Genomic DNA, 19,261 nt, shown 5'->3' with positions numbered 1-19,261 from the left:
GGATGACTTCAGTTATCAATATGGTGCATGCAAAAATAGAAGTTACTGTGTTTTGTTCTGTTTTTCCTAGTTAATGCAAATGAGCACAAAATGTTTGCAAGCCTTAAAAGTTCTTTTGCAAAATATCAGCTCTGAAGTTATATATCAATACTTGGCTAATTCATCTTGGGTACAATACTTTCACACTGGTGTGCGAGATGCAGCTTATGTTTCCTTCCTCCTGGGATGCAGTAGCTGGAAGAGTTTGGGTATTTTGTATAGCACCCTTTATTTAGACAGTCACACAGAGCAGTCTCTGGGCACAGGTGCACACTAAGCCAGAGAACAGAACTACCCCAAGGCCTCAAAGCCATGAGGTTTGAAACAAGCCATGCCATGAGGAACATGACAAGGTTCTCAGTTCCCACGGGAATCAGTGTAACAGCACCCTTCAGCAAAAGCAGCACTGGGAAAAAACAACACGGAAAGAAACTTGGTATCACTACCAACAAACAGAGGAATCAAGGTCTGCACTGGTACAAGTAAAAGCAATTACTGAAATGGTTACATATTTGAGGAATCATCAAAACGAGGTATCTTGTTTCCACGAGGAAGGGTGATACTTCCACAGAAAGATGTGCTTGAGGATATGGGAAAGGATATATAGTGGTAGAAGTAAGACAGTGCACTTTTTATTGCAGACAGGTCACATTTTCATCAGTTAAATATGGTAAAATGAGTAACTTGAGACAGACAAATCCATTGTTCATAAAAGTAGTCTTATTTAAGGTGTAACAAAGTTTTCCTGATAAGATGGTCTGATTGCCCGAAGCACCTCCAGCTATTAATTTTTTTACTGCATCAGTATTATTTTTTCTTAAAAAAAGAAAACCTTTGGCAAAGTACAAACACAGTTTTAAGATGAACAAGATCAATGTTCTATTCTTACTGTGCTGAGAAAAATAAGTACAGCTCTAACTTCTGTGATACCTAGAAGAGGTTTAATTAAAGTGAAAGAATTTTAAAATAAAACTTTAAAAGCAAATCTAAAAGAAATAAACTAAGTTCAATGTCCCAAATATATTTAACAATGAGCAGAAGACTGGTTGTTCCACAGGTATTTTAAATTAGTGACAATGAATTAGTCCAGGCATCCTTTGACCAGCCATCACAGATTCCAAAATGGAATGTAAATTTTTCAAACCAAGACTTCTGAATTTTCATATCCATACAATATATTTAAGAAATGTCTATTCCACCATATAAAAAAGCTTTAATGTACTACAAAGTTAAAAACAAAAAGAAAATGACACAAGCTAAAAGTAGAAAAATACATTGTAAAACATTTATATTTTGTTCCTTACACTGATCCAGATGTAACAAAATACTTTAGATTAGACTGCTTTCATATATTCATGGCATTTTCAGAAGCAGACTGTTATAGACAGTTATCGACTCAACAGTCACTGGTTACCCGCTAGCCAGCATCCAGTAAAGACGCCTGACCATGGCAAACATCCAGTTTACTTTAAAGTTTCTAGAAATCCTGTGTAGACATTAAGCTTTATTACTAGAAGAGTCCAAAAATAACAGAACTATTCTAAGTAGGTTTGACAGTCAGCATCCCTCCTCTGTACAGGAATCGGCCGATCTTTTGTGAAGGAAGACCTTGCAGATTTAGGTTGCCCCAAAGGTACAGCATGGACTTGTGTCAGCTCTGAGGTGAAGGGGACAGTCCTAGAACCCTCTTCCACTTTGGTTGCCTTCCTGCTTGCATCGCTAAAATTCACATGATCCATGATACTGAAAAAACCAAAACAAAATAAAAAACAAAAAAACAAACCCCAGAGATGATAGGAAAAGACAATTTGAAAGAGAGGTATCATCTAATAAATATTGAAAAATAATAAATTTACATGTAACGGTGCTGAACACAGTTTTAAGCCCTTATTGTCACGTTTTCTGTTCCTCGCTGCAGGCAGGCCTGTCTCTGACCAGGAGGTGGTGCTCATCTCACAGCAATAACAGCAACAGCCTCAAACAGCACCGCCTTGGGCTTTTAAAAATAAGATACACACAATTTAGAATATGTATTGGCAGCATCTCCCTGACGTTGTTACCACCGGAGTAGGAAACGGCTACATTTATAGAGCTTGTCTGGATTAGACATAAGGTTGCAAATATGGTGTAAACAAGTTAGTGGAAGGTCTGTATGTAAGAGCAGGAAATCAGATGGCTATTAAGCAGCGCGCTCTTTAAACTGGTATTAGAAGAAAGCCAGATTCCACTTGAAATAGACATGTCTGTTACTATTAAAACCTAATTCATATACGTGCATGTATAAATACATCCACCCATGCATTCCAACCCAAGTATGAGGCACTGCCATTGGTAGCCTATAAGACTGCTTAGATTTATACCAACTAAAACAAATCTGTGTTCTCACTTTCGGGCTGGGACATAAACCAGGCTGTACACTCTGACTTTCTCCTGACAAATTCTGCAGTGCATTACAGTTTTATGTCTTAACTCCAGATGCCATGTTTCCTAGAAAGCCAGGATTTTCTGCACCTGTGAGGTCTATGAGTATATCAGCTCTCAGTTCTGTGCATAACATGTTGCAAGAGTCAATCGTCCCAATTGGCACTTATGACTGAAAGGACAGTTGCAGGAATCGCTACTAAAGTGTAATGACTGTCCCATCCTCCTCAATACCTCCTCTGGGGATAACCAGACTGTGTCGGGGATCAGTTTTTAAGGAACTGAGTAATTTGTGGATGTTGCCATTGCTTTCTCGGCCAGAGTTGTTGTTGAGCACCAGGTCCCTTTGCAGTCTGTGGCTGAGGCTGCTGCCATTGATTCGAGAGAGGCTACTGGAAGTAAGGCTGTGCAGTTTAGGAATGTGCTGTGGCTCCAGACCGCCCTCGATGACAATGTCAGCCTCTTCGTCACTCTCCATTTCATCAGGGTGGAAGTTCTGTAGCACATGAGAAGTAGGCAAGCTATGGTGACTAGCAGTGCTGTCTGTCGACTGGCCAGAGCTACCAGACATCCTACTGCTTCGAATAATATTGTTCCTCTGGTTTGCTGGCTTGACCGTGATAATAAGGTTATGGCTGTTGGCAATCATCATGTCTGTGACTTGGTCGAGAGTCTTTCCTGCTACTTCAATGCCATTAACTTCTAGAACTTCATCGTTCACAGCCAGCAAGCCTGTGCTCTCCGCTAAGCCTCCAGGGACCATACGAGAGATGAAGATACCAGGTACTTTCTCTAGTCCATGAGGAGTAACCCTTACGCTGGTGCCATCACGAATGTAAAATCCTAAGGGTTTCTCACACCCATGTCGATACAGCCTCACTCTCCTGTGTGTTTCAGGAAGAATGTCCACATCGATTATAGAAGACACCGGCCTAAAATCATGAGGCATGCTGATGTTTATGTGAGGACGCCGGCGGAGGTTGTCATTGCGGAGTGTCACCAGGGCCTTCTTCTTCCTTGAGAGTGTGTTGGTCCCAAAATTACTGTAGTCCACTTCATCTGAAAGAGAAACAGTACCAGTGTATCAATCAATCAGAGAATAATTCAACCTACAGGTTATTTTCCTCTTAAATCTGGTTCAGTGAAGCCATGCTCCTAAAAATATGGAAAAAAATCCAATAAATTCTTCTGCTTACTCTAACCATTGTCCCATTTTATATCCATCAGCACCACATTCAGAATAAATTAGTTGTTTTCAATAATCACCCATATTTCTTCCATATTTTGAGAGAAAAAGACTTCTGATTCTCAGCTCCTGTTCTCTGTGCAGAATGCAATTACTTGAAGCTGTAGGCCTGATATACAATCTTAGATATGAAACAGTATTTTCAGAGTTACACATCTCAAGTGGGCAGAGAGTATATACACATTCCTAACCCAAAAGTCTGAATCGAGAAGTATTTTAATATACAATACACAGCCTTAACTGATAGCAGACCTTAGGTACAAGCATGAAAGCAGGGTGTGAGAGAGCAGTTGGGTATGTTTTCAGCCTAGCCTTTTTCAGTAGGGAATTTATGTTAATATGCATCTCTCACTACAGCACTTTTCTTTTCGGAGTATTTTACTTCATTTCAGCTGGATTGGACAGCAATAGAAAGTGCTAAAAGCACCAAGTACCAAATAAGTTCTGTGTAAGCACATGGCCTGGTAGAAAGGGAAGCCAGGAGGAAGAAACAGCTCTGCTGCCTAAGTCCATGTGCTAAGGATCACAGAACACACACTGCACACAACTCCTGCCCTTGAGGGGAAGATATATAGGAAATCAGCCTCTGTAGAGTCTACTGTTTAAGGAATTGTTTAAATATTTCTGTCTCTGTAGTGGTATTTCAAGGGCATGTGCAAAGAGATCAATTTTAAATCAGCCAAGTAATATGACAAGTTATTCCATATAAGCAGCTTATGGCCCTGGCTGGAAAATTATTTCACCATGAGTTTAAGCATGCTCACACTTTTCAGATAAACGAACAGAGTTTCAGTTTATTCTACTGTAGAATACAAAAGTACAATTATAGAACTGCCACTAAGAAATTTTTCATTTTGGCAAATTAAGCCTGCATAGCCATGTTTGAAAAACTAAGACAATACCTCTACCTGATAAAGACTGGGAAAAAAAAAAAGTGTAGTAAAAACATGCTTATAATTACATTTTTATTTCTTGCAAGGTCTCGTTTTCAAGTCAGCCTTCAAGGCACATTATTGGCAGACTTCAATTAAGTGACATTAAGTTACCCAACTCAATGGATGCTAAAAAAAGTAGTGTTAAGCAGCAACCTGATCTAACTGAGCAGGGTGTTGGATTAGCTGGCCTCCAGAGGTCCCTTCCAGCCTAAATTATTCTGTGATCCTATATAGTCTGTTGGGCTGGAAAAAAGAGTTTGAAGACTTCAGAAAGACTCCTGTAACTTAAGTACACTGGCTATAATAACAGTGGGGATATCACAAGGCATCTAGAAGGCCATCCCGAACGAAAAGATTCTGTGAAATAAAGATATTTCTTGGACAAGTGGGTTGTGTTTAACTTCACAGTCTCTTCTTGTCTCTCCTCCCAGGCTGCTCAGAGCTGTACCAACTGCAAGGGCCTACTGTGTTACTTAGATTGGTGAAGCACAGGACTGGAAGTCCTTAAAAATCATGCAAACATGAGGAGCTCCCAGCTGGTTCCTGGGAACGTATCCACAGCCAAGACTGTGTCTGTGTGGAGATGGCACCTTCTCAAGTCACCTGGTGAGCAGAGTCAGTGCAGGGTCTACTCTTGAATGCACAAACCTTCTGCAGCAGCCAAACCCAGGTGTTATTCCTTTCCTTTCATGAACAGGATCACCTTCATTTACATTCACCTAGACTTTGAGTTTTGACAGATGATTCTGAAGGCTGGCAACAAACAGTTTTTCCTTGTAAAGACGAGATGTTTTTCATCACCACAGTCTCAAACACTGCACCTTACTCTCAAAATTGACTGATACATTTCTGTGACAGTGCTATTAAAACAACTTGGGGATTCAGATTTAGAATAGATCTTCTTTCTCACTCGAAACATAAGCACTGTAGAACAGTAGCACTGCAACTTCAAGTCCAAGGCTACCTCTAGTCCAAAATTTCAGTTTAAGATGGAAATGAAAATTAAATGTGGGTTTGTATGTTTAAAACTGTCTTTTAGTACTGGCAAACCAAACTCAGAACAAAAGCTGCATCCCTTTAAGACTCAGAAAATAAGACTAGTGAGTGCAATTTATTGCACTGCATGTAAAGTGAACCACACGCCCTAATTATCTATCAATTCCCTGACAGCACCCCGGTAACTGCGCTCTCTGTGTCCTAGAATATTAATACTGAATGACTTTGTGGCAGACTTGCAAAAGCTTTACCAAATAGTTCACATGAGAAGATTTGTTGATAGCACTGTTTTGTTCCTGTTAAATTAACAACCACCCAGAGAGTGATCTCTCACAACATTCAAGTTTGTGGTGATCGAGCAGTTATTTCACTGGTGACCAAGAGAAGTACAATGATCCTCCTGGCACACATAGGTGGGACATTTCTGAAGCATCTTCCTTTGGCTGAACCATCAACAGTGCAATGGCACAAAAGAAGTGGTTGTTTTGTGCCTGTGACCTCCTCACCTGTGCTCAGCCCACTAATCTCTCTCCCCAGATGATTGCCAGCATTACTAACCTCTGAGCAGCTTCAAAACAACCACCTCCTTCAATAATAGAAAGTCCAGCTTACCACAAAAATGCCATCTTTTTTCTCCAAACACGTACCAGACAGACAGAGGGATTACACGTTACATAGGCTACTTTCAGTGTTGGACTACTGACCATTTCTGGATTTAGTATTTCAGGGCTGGAGCAGGTTAAAAATGAAGTCCATGTCCTGATGATGACTGGATTTTTTTGTTTTTAGAACAGTGTCAGGCATTAGATTCCAACCCTGACCCTAAACCAGATTACGTATAAGAAAGATGAATCCCAATTTTAACAGGTAAAATTGTCTGGAGAAATGAGGGCTAATTTGGAGAGCTTCTACAAAAAAATCAACTCTATTTTCTAGAAATTGTTGAAGTACAGAATAAATGCTCCTTGACAATACAAGGATTATCACATAACTTTTATTCAAGATGACCTGCTCACTAGCAGTTACACTTGCTTGGGACTTCACCTTAAAAAAAAACCTCAACAAAATTAAAACCAAGCCCAGAATAAAACACACACACACACACCCACACACACACCCCTGCTATTCAGAGCCGCTACTCCTGCTGCAGGAATAAAGCAAAGTATGTCTACTGAAGTTTAACATCAGCTGTTGCTGTAGCAGCAGAAAGTCATAAATCCCCAGCATAATAAGAAAAAAAAAAAATATTTTCATTCCTCACAAGGGAACTGGGGGTAGTTGGCCAACATCACTCCCTTTTATCAACTATGGGGTGGCCAGACCCCATAGTGGTGTATTACCTATTTCCAGTAATATACTGTTCAGTGGCACATGTCAGGGCTCAAATGAAAAGTGTATCATTGCATAATTTACAATGATACACTTTTCATGAAGGTCAGGAACTTGCTCTTAGGTTTTGAGTTTCTTCACCATATAGGATTGCCAGCAGGAATGCCACTTTAGCTAATGGAACAGACCCTGCTTGATTCCAGGTCTCAGTGAAAACCAGTATATACCATATGGAACCAGAGAGAGCTCGTTTTTCATGTTTCATTTTCTGCAATATCAAATTCTCCTTTTGCAGAACAAAAAGTCAACAGAACTCTGCGTGCATATTGTCAGAAGTGTCATCAGGTGACACATCTAAACAGTGCTTAAAATCTCATATTTTACAGGGTGCCATGCTTTTCTGTGTCTTGAATGAGGCTGAAGTGGTACGTTAACATGCAGGTGACAGGGAGAATTAGTCTCTTTTAGATGCTGAATGACCCTGATTTCTTAGAATGTGGCAGAATACATGGAACATTTTCACGTACAAGATTCAGGGCTTTCAGACAAAGATGTACTATGAGCTGGATGGATAATCCTGGATAACCACTAACTTTGGAAGACTTGGACCTGAATTTTACTTGTGCCCATAATTTGCTTTCTACTGAAAAGACTGTTCCTGTAAAAAGAGGTGACCAATAACATTTACCACAACAGAAGCTACAAAAAGAAAAAACACACCTCAAACTCCTCTGTAGGCACCGAATATTATTGAAATTCTTTTCTACAATAGCTTCAGTTTTCAATAGATTTTACGAAACATTTTGTTATCTGGAAATGTGTCACATAAAACCTTAAGTATTTGGCTGCATCCTTTGTGTTAATATGTGCCTTTTTTTTTTTTTTTTTAACAGTTGTCACTACCTACTTACTCATGAGGACCTTTCTTTTACAGAAGATATACGCTACAGATCTCTTCACGCAGTGATATACCTGGACTCACTTTCTCGACAACAGTGCTGCTGGTGATTTTCTTTTTTTTAACTGTTGGAACTACCTCCACTTGTCCAGCAACAGTAAAATCCATTAAAGGAGGTTTTCACTTCCAAGCATGGATATTTTACTATCATTTAAAAAAAAATCCCCACATATCTAGAAAGCTACAGATTGTAACATCTTTGAGATACTCTTCTAAAAACTGTGTAGTCTGTCTGTGACTTTACAAAATACATTATACCTTCCTGGTGGGGATCATGAATCCTGTCATTAAGTCACACAGTATATAACAGCAGAGCACACTTAAAGGGCTATTTACAAGGGAAAGAAAACTGCTTAGAGCATCTCGTTGTAGCCAAAAGAGTATCGCATTTCTTTAATTTACATGAAACAAGAAATTATAGACCTTCTGAAAAAAAACACCAGCAGCACCACTCCCACTGCTTGGACAGCTGCTTTTCATAGGAACTGCCTGCCAGATGAAATACCAAAGCTTAGCCAGATAAGATTGTATAAACAAGCTGAATTCCACAGAGAAGCAGACTGCCAGGCTCCTATAGAACAGTTCACTTCAGACTCTGCATTTTCAGTGTACATGCGCTCATGGCTTATTATTTCCTCTGGGAACTGTGGAACATTAGTTGACAGCTCTGGAAAGTACTTCAAAGACAAAATTACTTCCACTAGGGAGAGCAGCACTTCAGGCAGCTTGGGAAGGAGGCCAGTGAGTCATTAATAGTGAAGGGTAACCCCTCCATCCAATAGATCTCCATTACTGAGCATTCAAATTATCGGCAGTCATAAAAACTTTTCAAGGGAACGTGTCGTGTTGAACCCTTCTACCTTTCTGCGTCCCAGTTACAAAACACCTCCCATGTTTGACACAAGTTGCATTCAGTGTCCATTTCCTCAGAAATATCAAAACCAGAAGCATTTGTGAAAGCAATCAGACAGCAAATAAACTGGCAGTCTCTCATCTGTGACCTGTAAGGCTGACGACATGCAAAGGGATTTAAGAGGAAACAGACACTAAGTGAACTATGGCTGGGGGCAGATCCAGTGCCAATATCACTCATCAAGGAGTATTTAATGGGGGGAAAAATAAGATTATCGGAATGCTAACATTGCATTCTGTATGTTACAGGAATATTAAAAAAAAATGCAGCTATTGCTCCTGCCAGCAACCTCTGGGTGAACCAATCTGAAAAACACACAGTAGGCAAAGTAGATGTAGCTGTTACTCCATCGAAAGTCAAGTAATGTATCCCACACATGCACAGACACACTCCTCTCTCCCTTCACATCACTGTGTCACAAGGAACTGGACACAATATCATTTACATTTAGAAGACTACCTAAACATTATAGTTTATCTGTGACCTTCAACAGGGCTTTTAAAGCACAAACAAGATCAAAAAGAACAAATTCAAATTAACGACAGAGCACATTATCGTTGATATCCTTAATCTCAAATCCTTTAGTTTCTAAAACAAAGCTTTCCAAACACTTGTTTGTAGACTGTAAAGTCGATAATGTATTTTGGGAAGAAAAAAAAAAAAATCACCAAATAACTGCACTAGAAAGAAAAGTAAGAGCAACATCCTACTCTAGTCTAGCCCATACTAAACCTCATGAACTGCAGTTTTGCAAAAGGCAACGTTCCTTCTATGGTGATTCAATATTAAAAAGATAAACTTACCTTCCTACTTAGGAAGCCTTCATTAGTAGGTTAGGATTAAAACCCGAGGAACAGAAATGTGTCTCTCTACTCCCAACATGTTTATAAGCTTAAAATATCCTAGTCTCTCTCAAGAAAGCGAACATTACTTAGTTCCTTGGTCTAGCGTGTTACAGCCAGCAAAACTGTAATTGCATTAGGCTCAAGCTCTCTTTATGGTGTCAGACATGCACAGGAAACATTTTCAGGCCGCTTGCCTTAAGGATGGGGAGAACCTCTTGAGGAATTCAGCCTGCACTTCCCGCTGCTTGTCATCAGAGGCCACTGTTCCCTTACTGAACCTCTTAGCTTCTCAGCAGAAGGCCCTTTACTTTTGACTTGCTGCATGAAGCTGTTGCTCAGCCTGCAAGTTTGCCCCAAGAAACAAGTGAGGCCTTTGAAGGGGGGGGTGCTACCAAATGTAAGCAAGCACCTAGGCCTGTACCTCTCAAAGCTATCCTCACCTTCAGAAACATCCAAACCCTGCTGCCCAAACGAGCCCAAAAGCCAGCTATAGCACTCCAGATTTTACAGGTGAAGTTGTGGATCGTGTTTACTATGACTGCATTGGATTGTCTTCCTGTAAGTTTAATGTGTGACTTCTACTCTAAAACATGACTCAAACAGCACTTCTCTCTTTGTTTCCTTCCACAAACCACGTTATGCCACAGTTACATTATCACAGCATTAGAAATTGTCGGTTTTGAGCTTTGGCTTCATTGGGTGATATTTTTTTAATTAGTTAATATTTCCCTTTTCCTGCAGGGGGTGGGAAGTTGGGGAAGTCATGTTTCTCTTGCATATCTCAGCCATCAATTTTCATGTTCATCCTAAGGTTTCAGGTACTGCTATGGAGGTTTTATTGGCAAGATGGTTTCCTAGGCTGACCAGTGCTGAAGAGCGGACACCCAGCTGCAGTAATGGGTGAGTGATGCAAACAGATAGTAATAGCATCACCTGTAAGCAGCTTTATTGCTGGCCAGAACCTGAGCAGCCATCAAAAATTGTATTAACTCAGCTGATGGTATCAAAATGGGGGGGCTATCAATCTATTTAAAGATACTTAGGAAGGAAAAAAAAAAATATCTCCCTTCCCACCCCAATCCCAACAACCACCATTCTCTAGCCTATAATTACCTGCAATCTCTTCAGCAAGTTATCATTATAAACTTCACAGTTTAAAGTTATTAAAAAGCAACCCTGTAATTATTTTATTTCACCCACTCCATTTTTGACCTGCAATAAACACACAGTACCTCTTCTATTCACTCAGAACATCAGGCAATTGATGGGAGAGCACCTTCTGCTCCCCATACAGGCACTAAGGGAGTTCTCTTCTTTCCAAAGGAAAATGTGTACGTGTAACGCAAAGCAAAACAAAACAAACCAAAATGAGAGAGCTAACTATAAAAACCCTTACTATGCACTGCAGATACAGTAAAAACCTTATGAATGACAAAAAGGTGGTAGATTTTATTGGGTATTCTGTGAGTATTGAATGCAACTCTTTCCCAGCTGGTAGTAGAAAAATAGTTACTTTTTTTGCACAAGTCTAAATTTTGGAAGGTAAGAAAGATAAATATAGTTGACAGATTAAACCAAAGAGCAAATTCCATTCCATTTTTCACAGCTGCAATATTTGGAAAAATCTCCACAAATAATGAAAAAACCCAGATGCATCTTAGGATCATTTTCATTCTGTATACAAATTTTATACTAAGAAAAAAATTTTTTAAGTTCATAGTAGTCTCTGAAGAAGCTGCAAAGAAAGCTTGGAAAGGCAGCACAAAGTAAAGCTAACTTATCTGTACTAGACTATTTACACAGCTGTACGTCAAAGGAGAACGTTTTAAAGCACTGCAGTACCGAACCTGATCAGAACCATTATCCTATAGATCCTGATATTAAAATGGAGCCTTTTCCTCCTTTCAGAAGTAACTTCCTCAGCATCAAAGGCCATTTCAGTGCTCTGCTCAGCAGCCAGCAGAGGTGAGCCACACCAGGAAGGCAGGACGTGTATTACCCAGCTGACACAGCCTATAGCTCACCCAAGGGAAACTGAATCTAACCTTGTATTTCACGCTCCCTCCTGATGCTTTCTGATGCCTAACCTCTGCTGGCTGCTCTCCTCCTCTCAAGTCCAGAGTGATCCTCCCTCCCCAGCCAAAAGCAAAACTGATAATAATCAAGAATTGTCTGTTGTCCCATGTTCTGGCAACTGCTAATCACATTTCTGTAGCATGCAAGTAGTTTTTCTACTTGGAAAACATATCCCAGAGCTGGGAGCACCAGGAGCTTTGGATGAGGTATATCTGCAGACCTCCTTGGTGACTGTGGCTGGGCTACCAAATTCGGTTGGCTTCATCCCCTGCATCTCCTTACAATTCTCTCCTACTTTAAAGAAAAATGCAGTGTTGCCAGGACATGCACAGTACAAGACTGAGATTATCTCACAACCACAGCAGTGGCCACATTTGAATGTCGCAAGCATTAAATATGTGAGATACAAGGGTACTACGAAGACAGACTGTTTTTTGTTCTTAAGAAATTCTCCCATGCATTCTTTTGCTGAGTAACACCTTATTCATACCAAGCTAGTTCAGGCAGGCAAACTAGGAAGCACCTTTTCACTTACATTTCTAAATTCCCAGTAAAAATAACTAAAAAAAGAGAAATCCCCAAATTGTGAAGTTCATAGTTAATGAAGATTTACATCTCAAAGAAATAAATGGTAGTCTCTTCCACAGTCTTTATTCTGGATTGTTCTAAAAAGTTGCTACCACAGCTTCTCAGAGAAAATTGTGTTTTACAAAGTTAAAGCTCTTCTAGGATGCATTTTCTTTAGTCAGAAAAAGAGGATGCAATCATGTTTTTATAGCTTCACTGTCATGGTGTGATAATACCACATACATCCTGGAATCGAGGAGGAGGGAGAGAAAAACATTTAGAGTGCTTTACAAAGCACTTTTCTGGTTCCCGCCTCCAAGCCAGCAGATTGTAAACAAAGTCCAGATTCTGCCTCTTATCACAGAATTTTAAAAGTTTCAAAACAAGTGTGGCATAAGAAACTAATTACAACACTTGTCTTTCAAGTCGAGATCTCTGGGAGTCTCCCAAATTTTGCTGGCTGGAGTCAGATGAGTCACCACAAGACAAAATGCCTCTCCTGGGCCAGCCCTGTGCAGGGCTCCCCACAGCTGCACCTTCTCTCACCAGCCCCATGCAGCCACTGCCACAGACACCTTATGGCACTGATGGGCTCTCCACTCCACCTGCATCCTCCTGGGTGCACCAGGATGCCCTCCTGGCTGGTGGGACAAGGGACCTGAAGGAGTCATAGGATCATAGAATCATTTTGGTTGGAAAAGACACTCAAGATCACAGAGTCTAACTGTTAACCTAACCCTGGTACTAAAGCATGTCCCTAAGAACCTTCTCTATGTATCTTTTAAACACCTCCAGGGATGGTGACTCAACCACTTCCCCACGCAGCCTGTTCCAATGCCTGACAACCCCAAGAATTTTTTCCTAATATTCAATGTGAACCTCCCCTGGTGCAACTCGGGGCCATTTCCTCTTGTCCTATCGCTTGCTACTTGGGAAAACAGACTGACACCCACCTCGCTACAACCGCCCTTCAGGTAGAATCCCACCCTGCATCCTGGTGGAACAGACACAGGGCGGCACTGCCCCAGCGCAGACACATTCTCCAGTCCCCTGATCCCCAGGCTGCAGCAGGCCAGGGCAGGCAGGAGCAAGCCCGCAGCAGGGAGGAGAAGGAACAGCATCCAGTCATTGAAGAAGCGAGATGGAGCTGGTCATCCTCCACACCAAAGGGAGCATGGCCAGCGCAACCCTGTGCTTCAGGCCTGGGAATGACAGGCTGGAAAAGGCGCGCTGAGAAGTAAAGCAAAAATGAGGGCCCCTCGCGTGGCAGAGGACAAGGGAGGACCAACTTCAAAGTGCTGCAGAAGAATTGCAAACACATTTTATATAAATCTATTTAATGGTCTGTTTTTTAATGTGGAGGAGAAGCAAGGTCAAGATCCCAATCTAACTATTACAATTCAAAGAGCAACTTCCCCAAATTGCCCCTCTGGCACCCTTCAGAGGGCAAGGCTGCTCCTCTCACAAATGGAAGTCAGTGCTTACTGTAGATTAAAAAAAAAAAAAAAAAAAAAGCCAGCCAGGCAGCCCTCTTTATTGATGAAGTTGTCTGCAGAGGGCAAAATAAAATTATTCCTGATTAAGCAAAATGGCACAAGCAAATGCTACTTTTCTTGAGAGGTCAATTGCTCCTGTGGAAGCCCAGCCCTCTGCCAGGCAGTGCAGAGCGGATCTACTCTCCAGAGAGGGGCTGGGAGGAATTCTCTGCTTGAGGAACAAAATGCCAACCCCATCCCTAGTGCCAGGTACCCCCAGCCCCCAGCCCCTGGCTAAGGAATGTCTGGAAAAAAGGCACTCGGAGAGGGGATGCCTGTCTGGGATTTGCCCCATGCACATCCTCCCTGCAGAGCCAAGCACATGATCGTCATCTCCACATCATAGGGAGAAGCTCCATAATATACCTTTTTCCTTTTTTTTTATTCCCAGCATAACCGGACATTTAGAGAGTAAAACCGTGTTGCACAAGTTCTCAACGTGAAGTTTATCATTGTCCCTGTGGTCTTCACCCCTGCTGTGTGGCATGTTACCACGTGGTACCCATAATCTCTGCTGTGATAGCAGCATTTATCTGGGCTACAGTGGCATGTTACCACCTCATTTCCTTAGCAGCCATAAAAGCATAAAGTAAGAGAGTCAAAGCAATGTCCTCATCCCCTTTCCTCAAAACAGAAATGAAGCCTTGCCTAATATACAACTATTACAGCTTATCCAGCTGATAGCAAAATAAATTTGTTACTTTTAATGTTAGACTAGCAATACCCTTTCCTGGCCCTCACTAGAAAGCAAGAAGCACTTCACTCTCATCCCTCCTCAGTCACTAAAAACTGCATGTTTTACTTAAAAGCAGCTTAAAGTATGATTACGATTCTGGCAGAAGAATCAACTGTTAAGAGTTATTGGCTAAGTGATTTCCCCAAAATTATTTTTATAATGTTGTATTTCTTTCTCCATCACTGGCTAAGGCTCTATGCCCAACTGAGTAGACAAACTAATTAAAAGCTGCAGCCTGCGCAAACTTTGCATCTGAGGGGACTTTCCAAGAGCTGCGGACATTATGCAGAATGTGCGTACTTGAGAGGTCCAGCCCTCAGATGACCACTAAGAGGACTGTGAAGCTTCTATTTTCCTAAACTATCAAGCACTGATCCGCAAGGCTGAAAAAAACAAGCAAGAAAAATGAAGAAGCGAACAAAATAACACCAAACATCACCCCAAAATACACCACCAATGTTTACATCGCTTAAAAAAAAACAACCAAAACAAACCTCGCTTCTTTCTTCAAACAATTTTTGACACACCACATCATTATTTAAGTGTAGTAAACTAGTCGCTGGTGTACTTTTTCTTTAAAAAAGTGTTTCTTCCTATGACCACATGATACAAACAAGGGAGTGGCAGACAGGAAGTGATTATTCAGAAATTAATGAATTAGATCAGGTTCCATGATATCAGAACAAAACATGACACATGGCAAGTGAAGCTGACATTTACTGGCTCAAATGTTAAGAAAACTCTATTTATTAAACATAATTCAGGGTTCATATAAGCATTTTGTCTCCTTAATGGACATCAGTGTTGGCAGCTGGGAGCATCGATATCCCTCCTGGGGAGCACAAGTCACTCCATGTATTTCACCAGCAAAATTATAGCAAACATTGCAGTACAAACCTCCAGCTTCTACCCAAACAAGAGTTTCAAATGGAAGCATAGCTCTGCCAGTAGCAGCAGCCAGTCTAAACGCAGACACTGCTCAAGTTCAGCCCTCATCTCTGCTACCAGCAATCTCCTGCCACTAGGAACAGAGCAGAGGTTCCCAGTGCCATGCTCAGGCACGCCCGGTATTCCTGCCACTGGGAATTCCCTTCATGATCTCAGTTTTCCTGTTACACAGGAGATAACACTGAGTCATCACCACACTTGCTTGTTAAGTGACATTGTTGTAGGGTAGGGGCAGACATATACCCAAAAGAACATAGAGTATTCACAGCCTGATCCCTGCTTTGAGTGAAGTTCTTGGACTAGGCTGGGATGTGGCTTTTCCTGTGCCTGGGAAAATTAAGTTGTGGCCAAGCTACAGCTGTGCAACTCCTTAGTGTGCACGTACTGATTTACTACCATTATAAGTACCAGGAAAGTCACCTTAAAGAAACGCATCCCACACAAGACGGCTAATTACATAAAGCACTTTTCATCTGTGGATCCCGAAGTGCTAAAAATAGAAACTCACTATTCATGAGGGACTAAGCTCCCCTTAGAATGGTTAAGCTAAAAATCTGGAGAATACATCAGAGGTTATGCAAAGCCCATCAGCTTTAAAGGAAGGAGGAGGGATTTGCGCGGTTCAAAGGCAGGAAAGAATAGATGCAGTACGTTGGGACTTACTTTCATTACACAGCATAGCTTGTCTCCAAGAATGCTTTCAAGAGTGGTATCCTCCCAGTACAAAAGGCAAGCACTTGCTAAGCTGACTCGGACAAGCTTTGGTACAAGCTGCATCCCAGCCCAGAGACAGTGAACCGCTACCAGTAACCTCGGCTTATCACTTACTTTTTGCCTCTATTTGCGAGACCTTCGTCCACCTTCAGTCAGCCCCTCCTGGGCTACTACTATGAGCAGCCAGTTCATGTCTTCACCGCCGTATGGAACAAGAATGAACTAAAAAACCCTCTGCTTTCTTTACACAAAAGCCCAGTGTTCCTTTTCCATGTCTTTCCTCACCTCACTCTTTAATTGCTAGACAGCATCAGGAATTGGCGAGATCTTTAATTAGAAGATCAGGCAGTATTACTAAATCTGTACTAAATTCCCACAACAGGAGCCAAATGATGACCAAGACAAGAATTTTTATTTGATGATGCATTCTATCTTCAGAAAAAAACTGTTCCCAGGACATGAAAAGTGAAGACTAGTAGTTATATACAAGAAAAAGAGTTTCACAGGTCAATGTAATCAATGTGTCTTCTTGCTAAGATGCTCTTCAGGGAGATATGAACGCTCAGCATTAAGTTGTGCTGTATTTTAACATGTACTCATTAACACAATAGCTAATGAAACAGCTTACTTAAAGTCTACTAACTCCACAAAGTTTTGCGGCTGCAATGTAGAGATCCACATTGAGAACCAATAAGTCTCAGGGTTAAAAAAAGAAGTTTGCATTGTGCTTATGTGAAGCCTGACAGACACGTTTAAAGGCGGCCAAGAACGGAAGCACAGAGCCTTTGTGTTGGATACAGCACTTGGAGGCCTGGCATCAATATGGGCCACCTCCTGCAGAAACTGAGAAGATCCAAGCGCTTCCTCCCATGCTGAGGGACAGATAGAGCAGCAAGGAGACAGGTTATACAGGTTTCAAAGTTAATGACACCTGCCCTTGGCTTAGCAGCTAACACCACATTAATCCAGGGAGCTGCCGTGAGGAAAAAAAAAAAGATAAAATAGAGAGGTACAAAATTTTTTTCTGTTCTCCTTTTCCTATCCAGGTGGTATTTATCTACTCAGCTCCAGTTCCTCCTCTGGGTGGATGCAACTTAATATCCAGATCACTACGGTAAAACTCTACACAAGCCAGCTCATATTGCATTTGTCTGTACCAATTAATTTCACACAAGTCAAGCCTTTGGCCACTGCAAGTCAAATTATAGGTTAGCTGAAAGGTATCACCTTGAACCCTTAGTCTCCATCTTTTAATACACACATATAGTACTGAAAGTTTAAGAATGAAAATGAGTAAAAAGAAAAAGGCTGTGTCTATGAATCACCTGCTTATCTGGACAACAGAGAAATCTGGAAAATCCTGATCCTAAGAGTACCTGAAGTATACCAAAGGAGTAGTGAGGCATTCAAGACCAGATGGGCTTCACAGATACTGAAAAGCTAGTCAGTGGAAGGGAGAGTCGCATTTGTAACACCTGGAAAAGCACCACTGTCCTGTTAGGGTTTATGCCTCTCGTGTCAGATTAGTCAAAGGCCAACATAAAGTTAACATGCCAGATTTTGCATCACCTGCTTGCCCAAACAGCTGGGGAAACTGTGTTAGCTGAGCTCTTCTCTTTTGCTTGCTTCAGATTTTGTGCTAATTAAGAAGTCTTCCTGTGTTACGCAGCCCACAGGAAGCGAGGAGGAGATTCCCAGCTTCATAATCACGTTGGTCAATAGCTCCCAGCACTCTCACCACCGCTACACGCAGCGCCAGTGCTGCGCTGTCAGTGTGACAGGCTGTGGGAGGATGCTGCGTGGGAGACTCGTCACGTTGTGCAAAGTCAGCCCGCGTGCCTTCACAATGGGAGCTTTCTGCAGAAGCACAACAGAAAAACATCCCTAAAACTACAGGGCCATCTGAGCAAACTTCCCAAACAGAGAGCCAGCCCCATAAAAATTCACTCAATAAACAAAATGCAGTTGCTAGCTGGCAAGTTACTGGATATAGGATGCATCAGCTTTAAGTTCACCCAACCTCTAACCTCACAAGTAAGTAAAAAATATTACTATTGTCACCTCCAAGCTTAGACTTAAGAATTTCCATCTTGGAAGCACTACAAGAAGTGAGTCACTCTATATACCTTGGCAGTAATTTGCAAGCCAACAGGGAATATCCAGAAGGAAATAATGTCACCAATTGGTGAGGCAGCAGCTATGTTTACCAGCTTAAACAAGTTTGTGTCTCAATACCTCTAGTTAAATACAGCTGAAAGGGAATCTTCAATTCACAATTTGTAAAACTTGCATTCTGGAGTCATTTACAACTTAATATGCCTGAAAAGTAGAGATCTTTAAAAGTTATCCCAGTTGCTGAAGAAAAACACTAGATATTAGGATCACACAAAGTTCTGAGTTATTTTGAACACCTGTATTGCCCTTGCCTGATCTCTGCAAGGTCTCTAGCAGAGCAGCAAGTCTGGACACTGAAGATGCATTTGGCGGTGAGGCCAAAGCAGCTGCCCACTCCGGGCAGCAGGAGGAATGTGGGGAAGAGTTGGCCAAAGGGAACCATCACAAACAGGTGCCAGGCGCGGTGGCACAGGGCACCCATGGGGACAATAACCAGAGACACTCAGCACAGACAGGAACAGGGCAGGGGGCCGCCAGCCTGAGGCACTTTGACAGCCTGAGGAAGATTTAGCTGTCTGAAGCTAAGGCTGACTATCATCAAGAAAGTGCAAGATGTGAACAAGCTAAAGCGAGTTAGAAGGAAAAGCAATCAAACACAAAATAATGATAGTAGAAAATAAATAAAATAATAATAAAAACAAAGAACAAAAAAACCCAAACCAAACCAAAAAACAACTAACAGAAACCTCACCCAAACCCATTCTGTACTGGTCAAACTAAGTTTTGAGGGAGATACCAATAAATGAGTCACTGAATAAGAGGACTGCTTATGTGTCAAATTAAATGCTTGATACTATACAAGATGACAATTACTCACTAACTAAATCT

General features: G+C 41.4%; 1 protein-coding gene and 1 long non-coding RNA gene across 2 annotated transcripts in view; one reads left to right on the top strand and one right to left on the bottom strand.

The window, feature by feature from the left end:
* Positions 1 to 646: 646 nt before the first annotated feature.
* Positions 647 to 19,261, bottom strand: part of PARD6G (par-6 family cell polarity regulator gamma) — a 70,467-nt gene continuing 51,852 nt past the window's right edge. Inside the window, exon 3 of the mRNA XM_065831260.2 lies at positions 647 to 3,519. Within this exon, the coding sequence (XP_065687332.1) occupies positions 2,660 to 3,519 (860 nt within the window). The 3' untranslated portion in view covers positions 647 to 2,659. The remainder of the gene's footprint in view (positions 3,520 to 19,261) is intronic.
* On the top strand, positions 2,951 to 7,968 carry LOC136098126 (uncharacterized). Its single transcript, XR_010650916.2, has 4 exons — positions 2,951 to 3,243; positions 3,358 to 3,575; positions 5,073 to 5,247; positions 7,860 to 7,968. It is a non-coding gene; the product is annotated as an uncharacterized lncRNA (long non-coding RNA).

This window comes from Patagioenas fasciata, chromosome 2 (genome assembly GCF_037038585.1).
Source record: "Patagioenas fasciata isolate bPatFas1 chromosome 2, bPatFas1.hap1, whole genome shotgun sequence".
Classification (NCBI taxonomy): Eukaryota; Metazoa; Chordata; class Aves; order Columbiformes; family Columbidae; genus Patagioenas; species Patagioenas fasciata.
The sequence above is the reverse complement of the archived record's forward strand: the minus strand, read 5'-3'. Positions and strand labels throughout refer to the sequence as shown.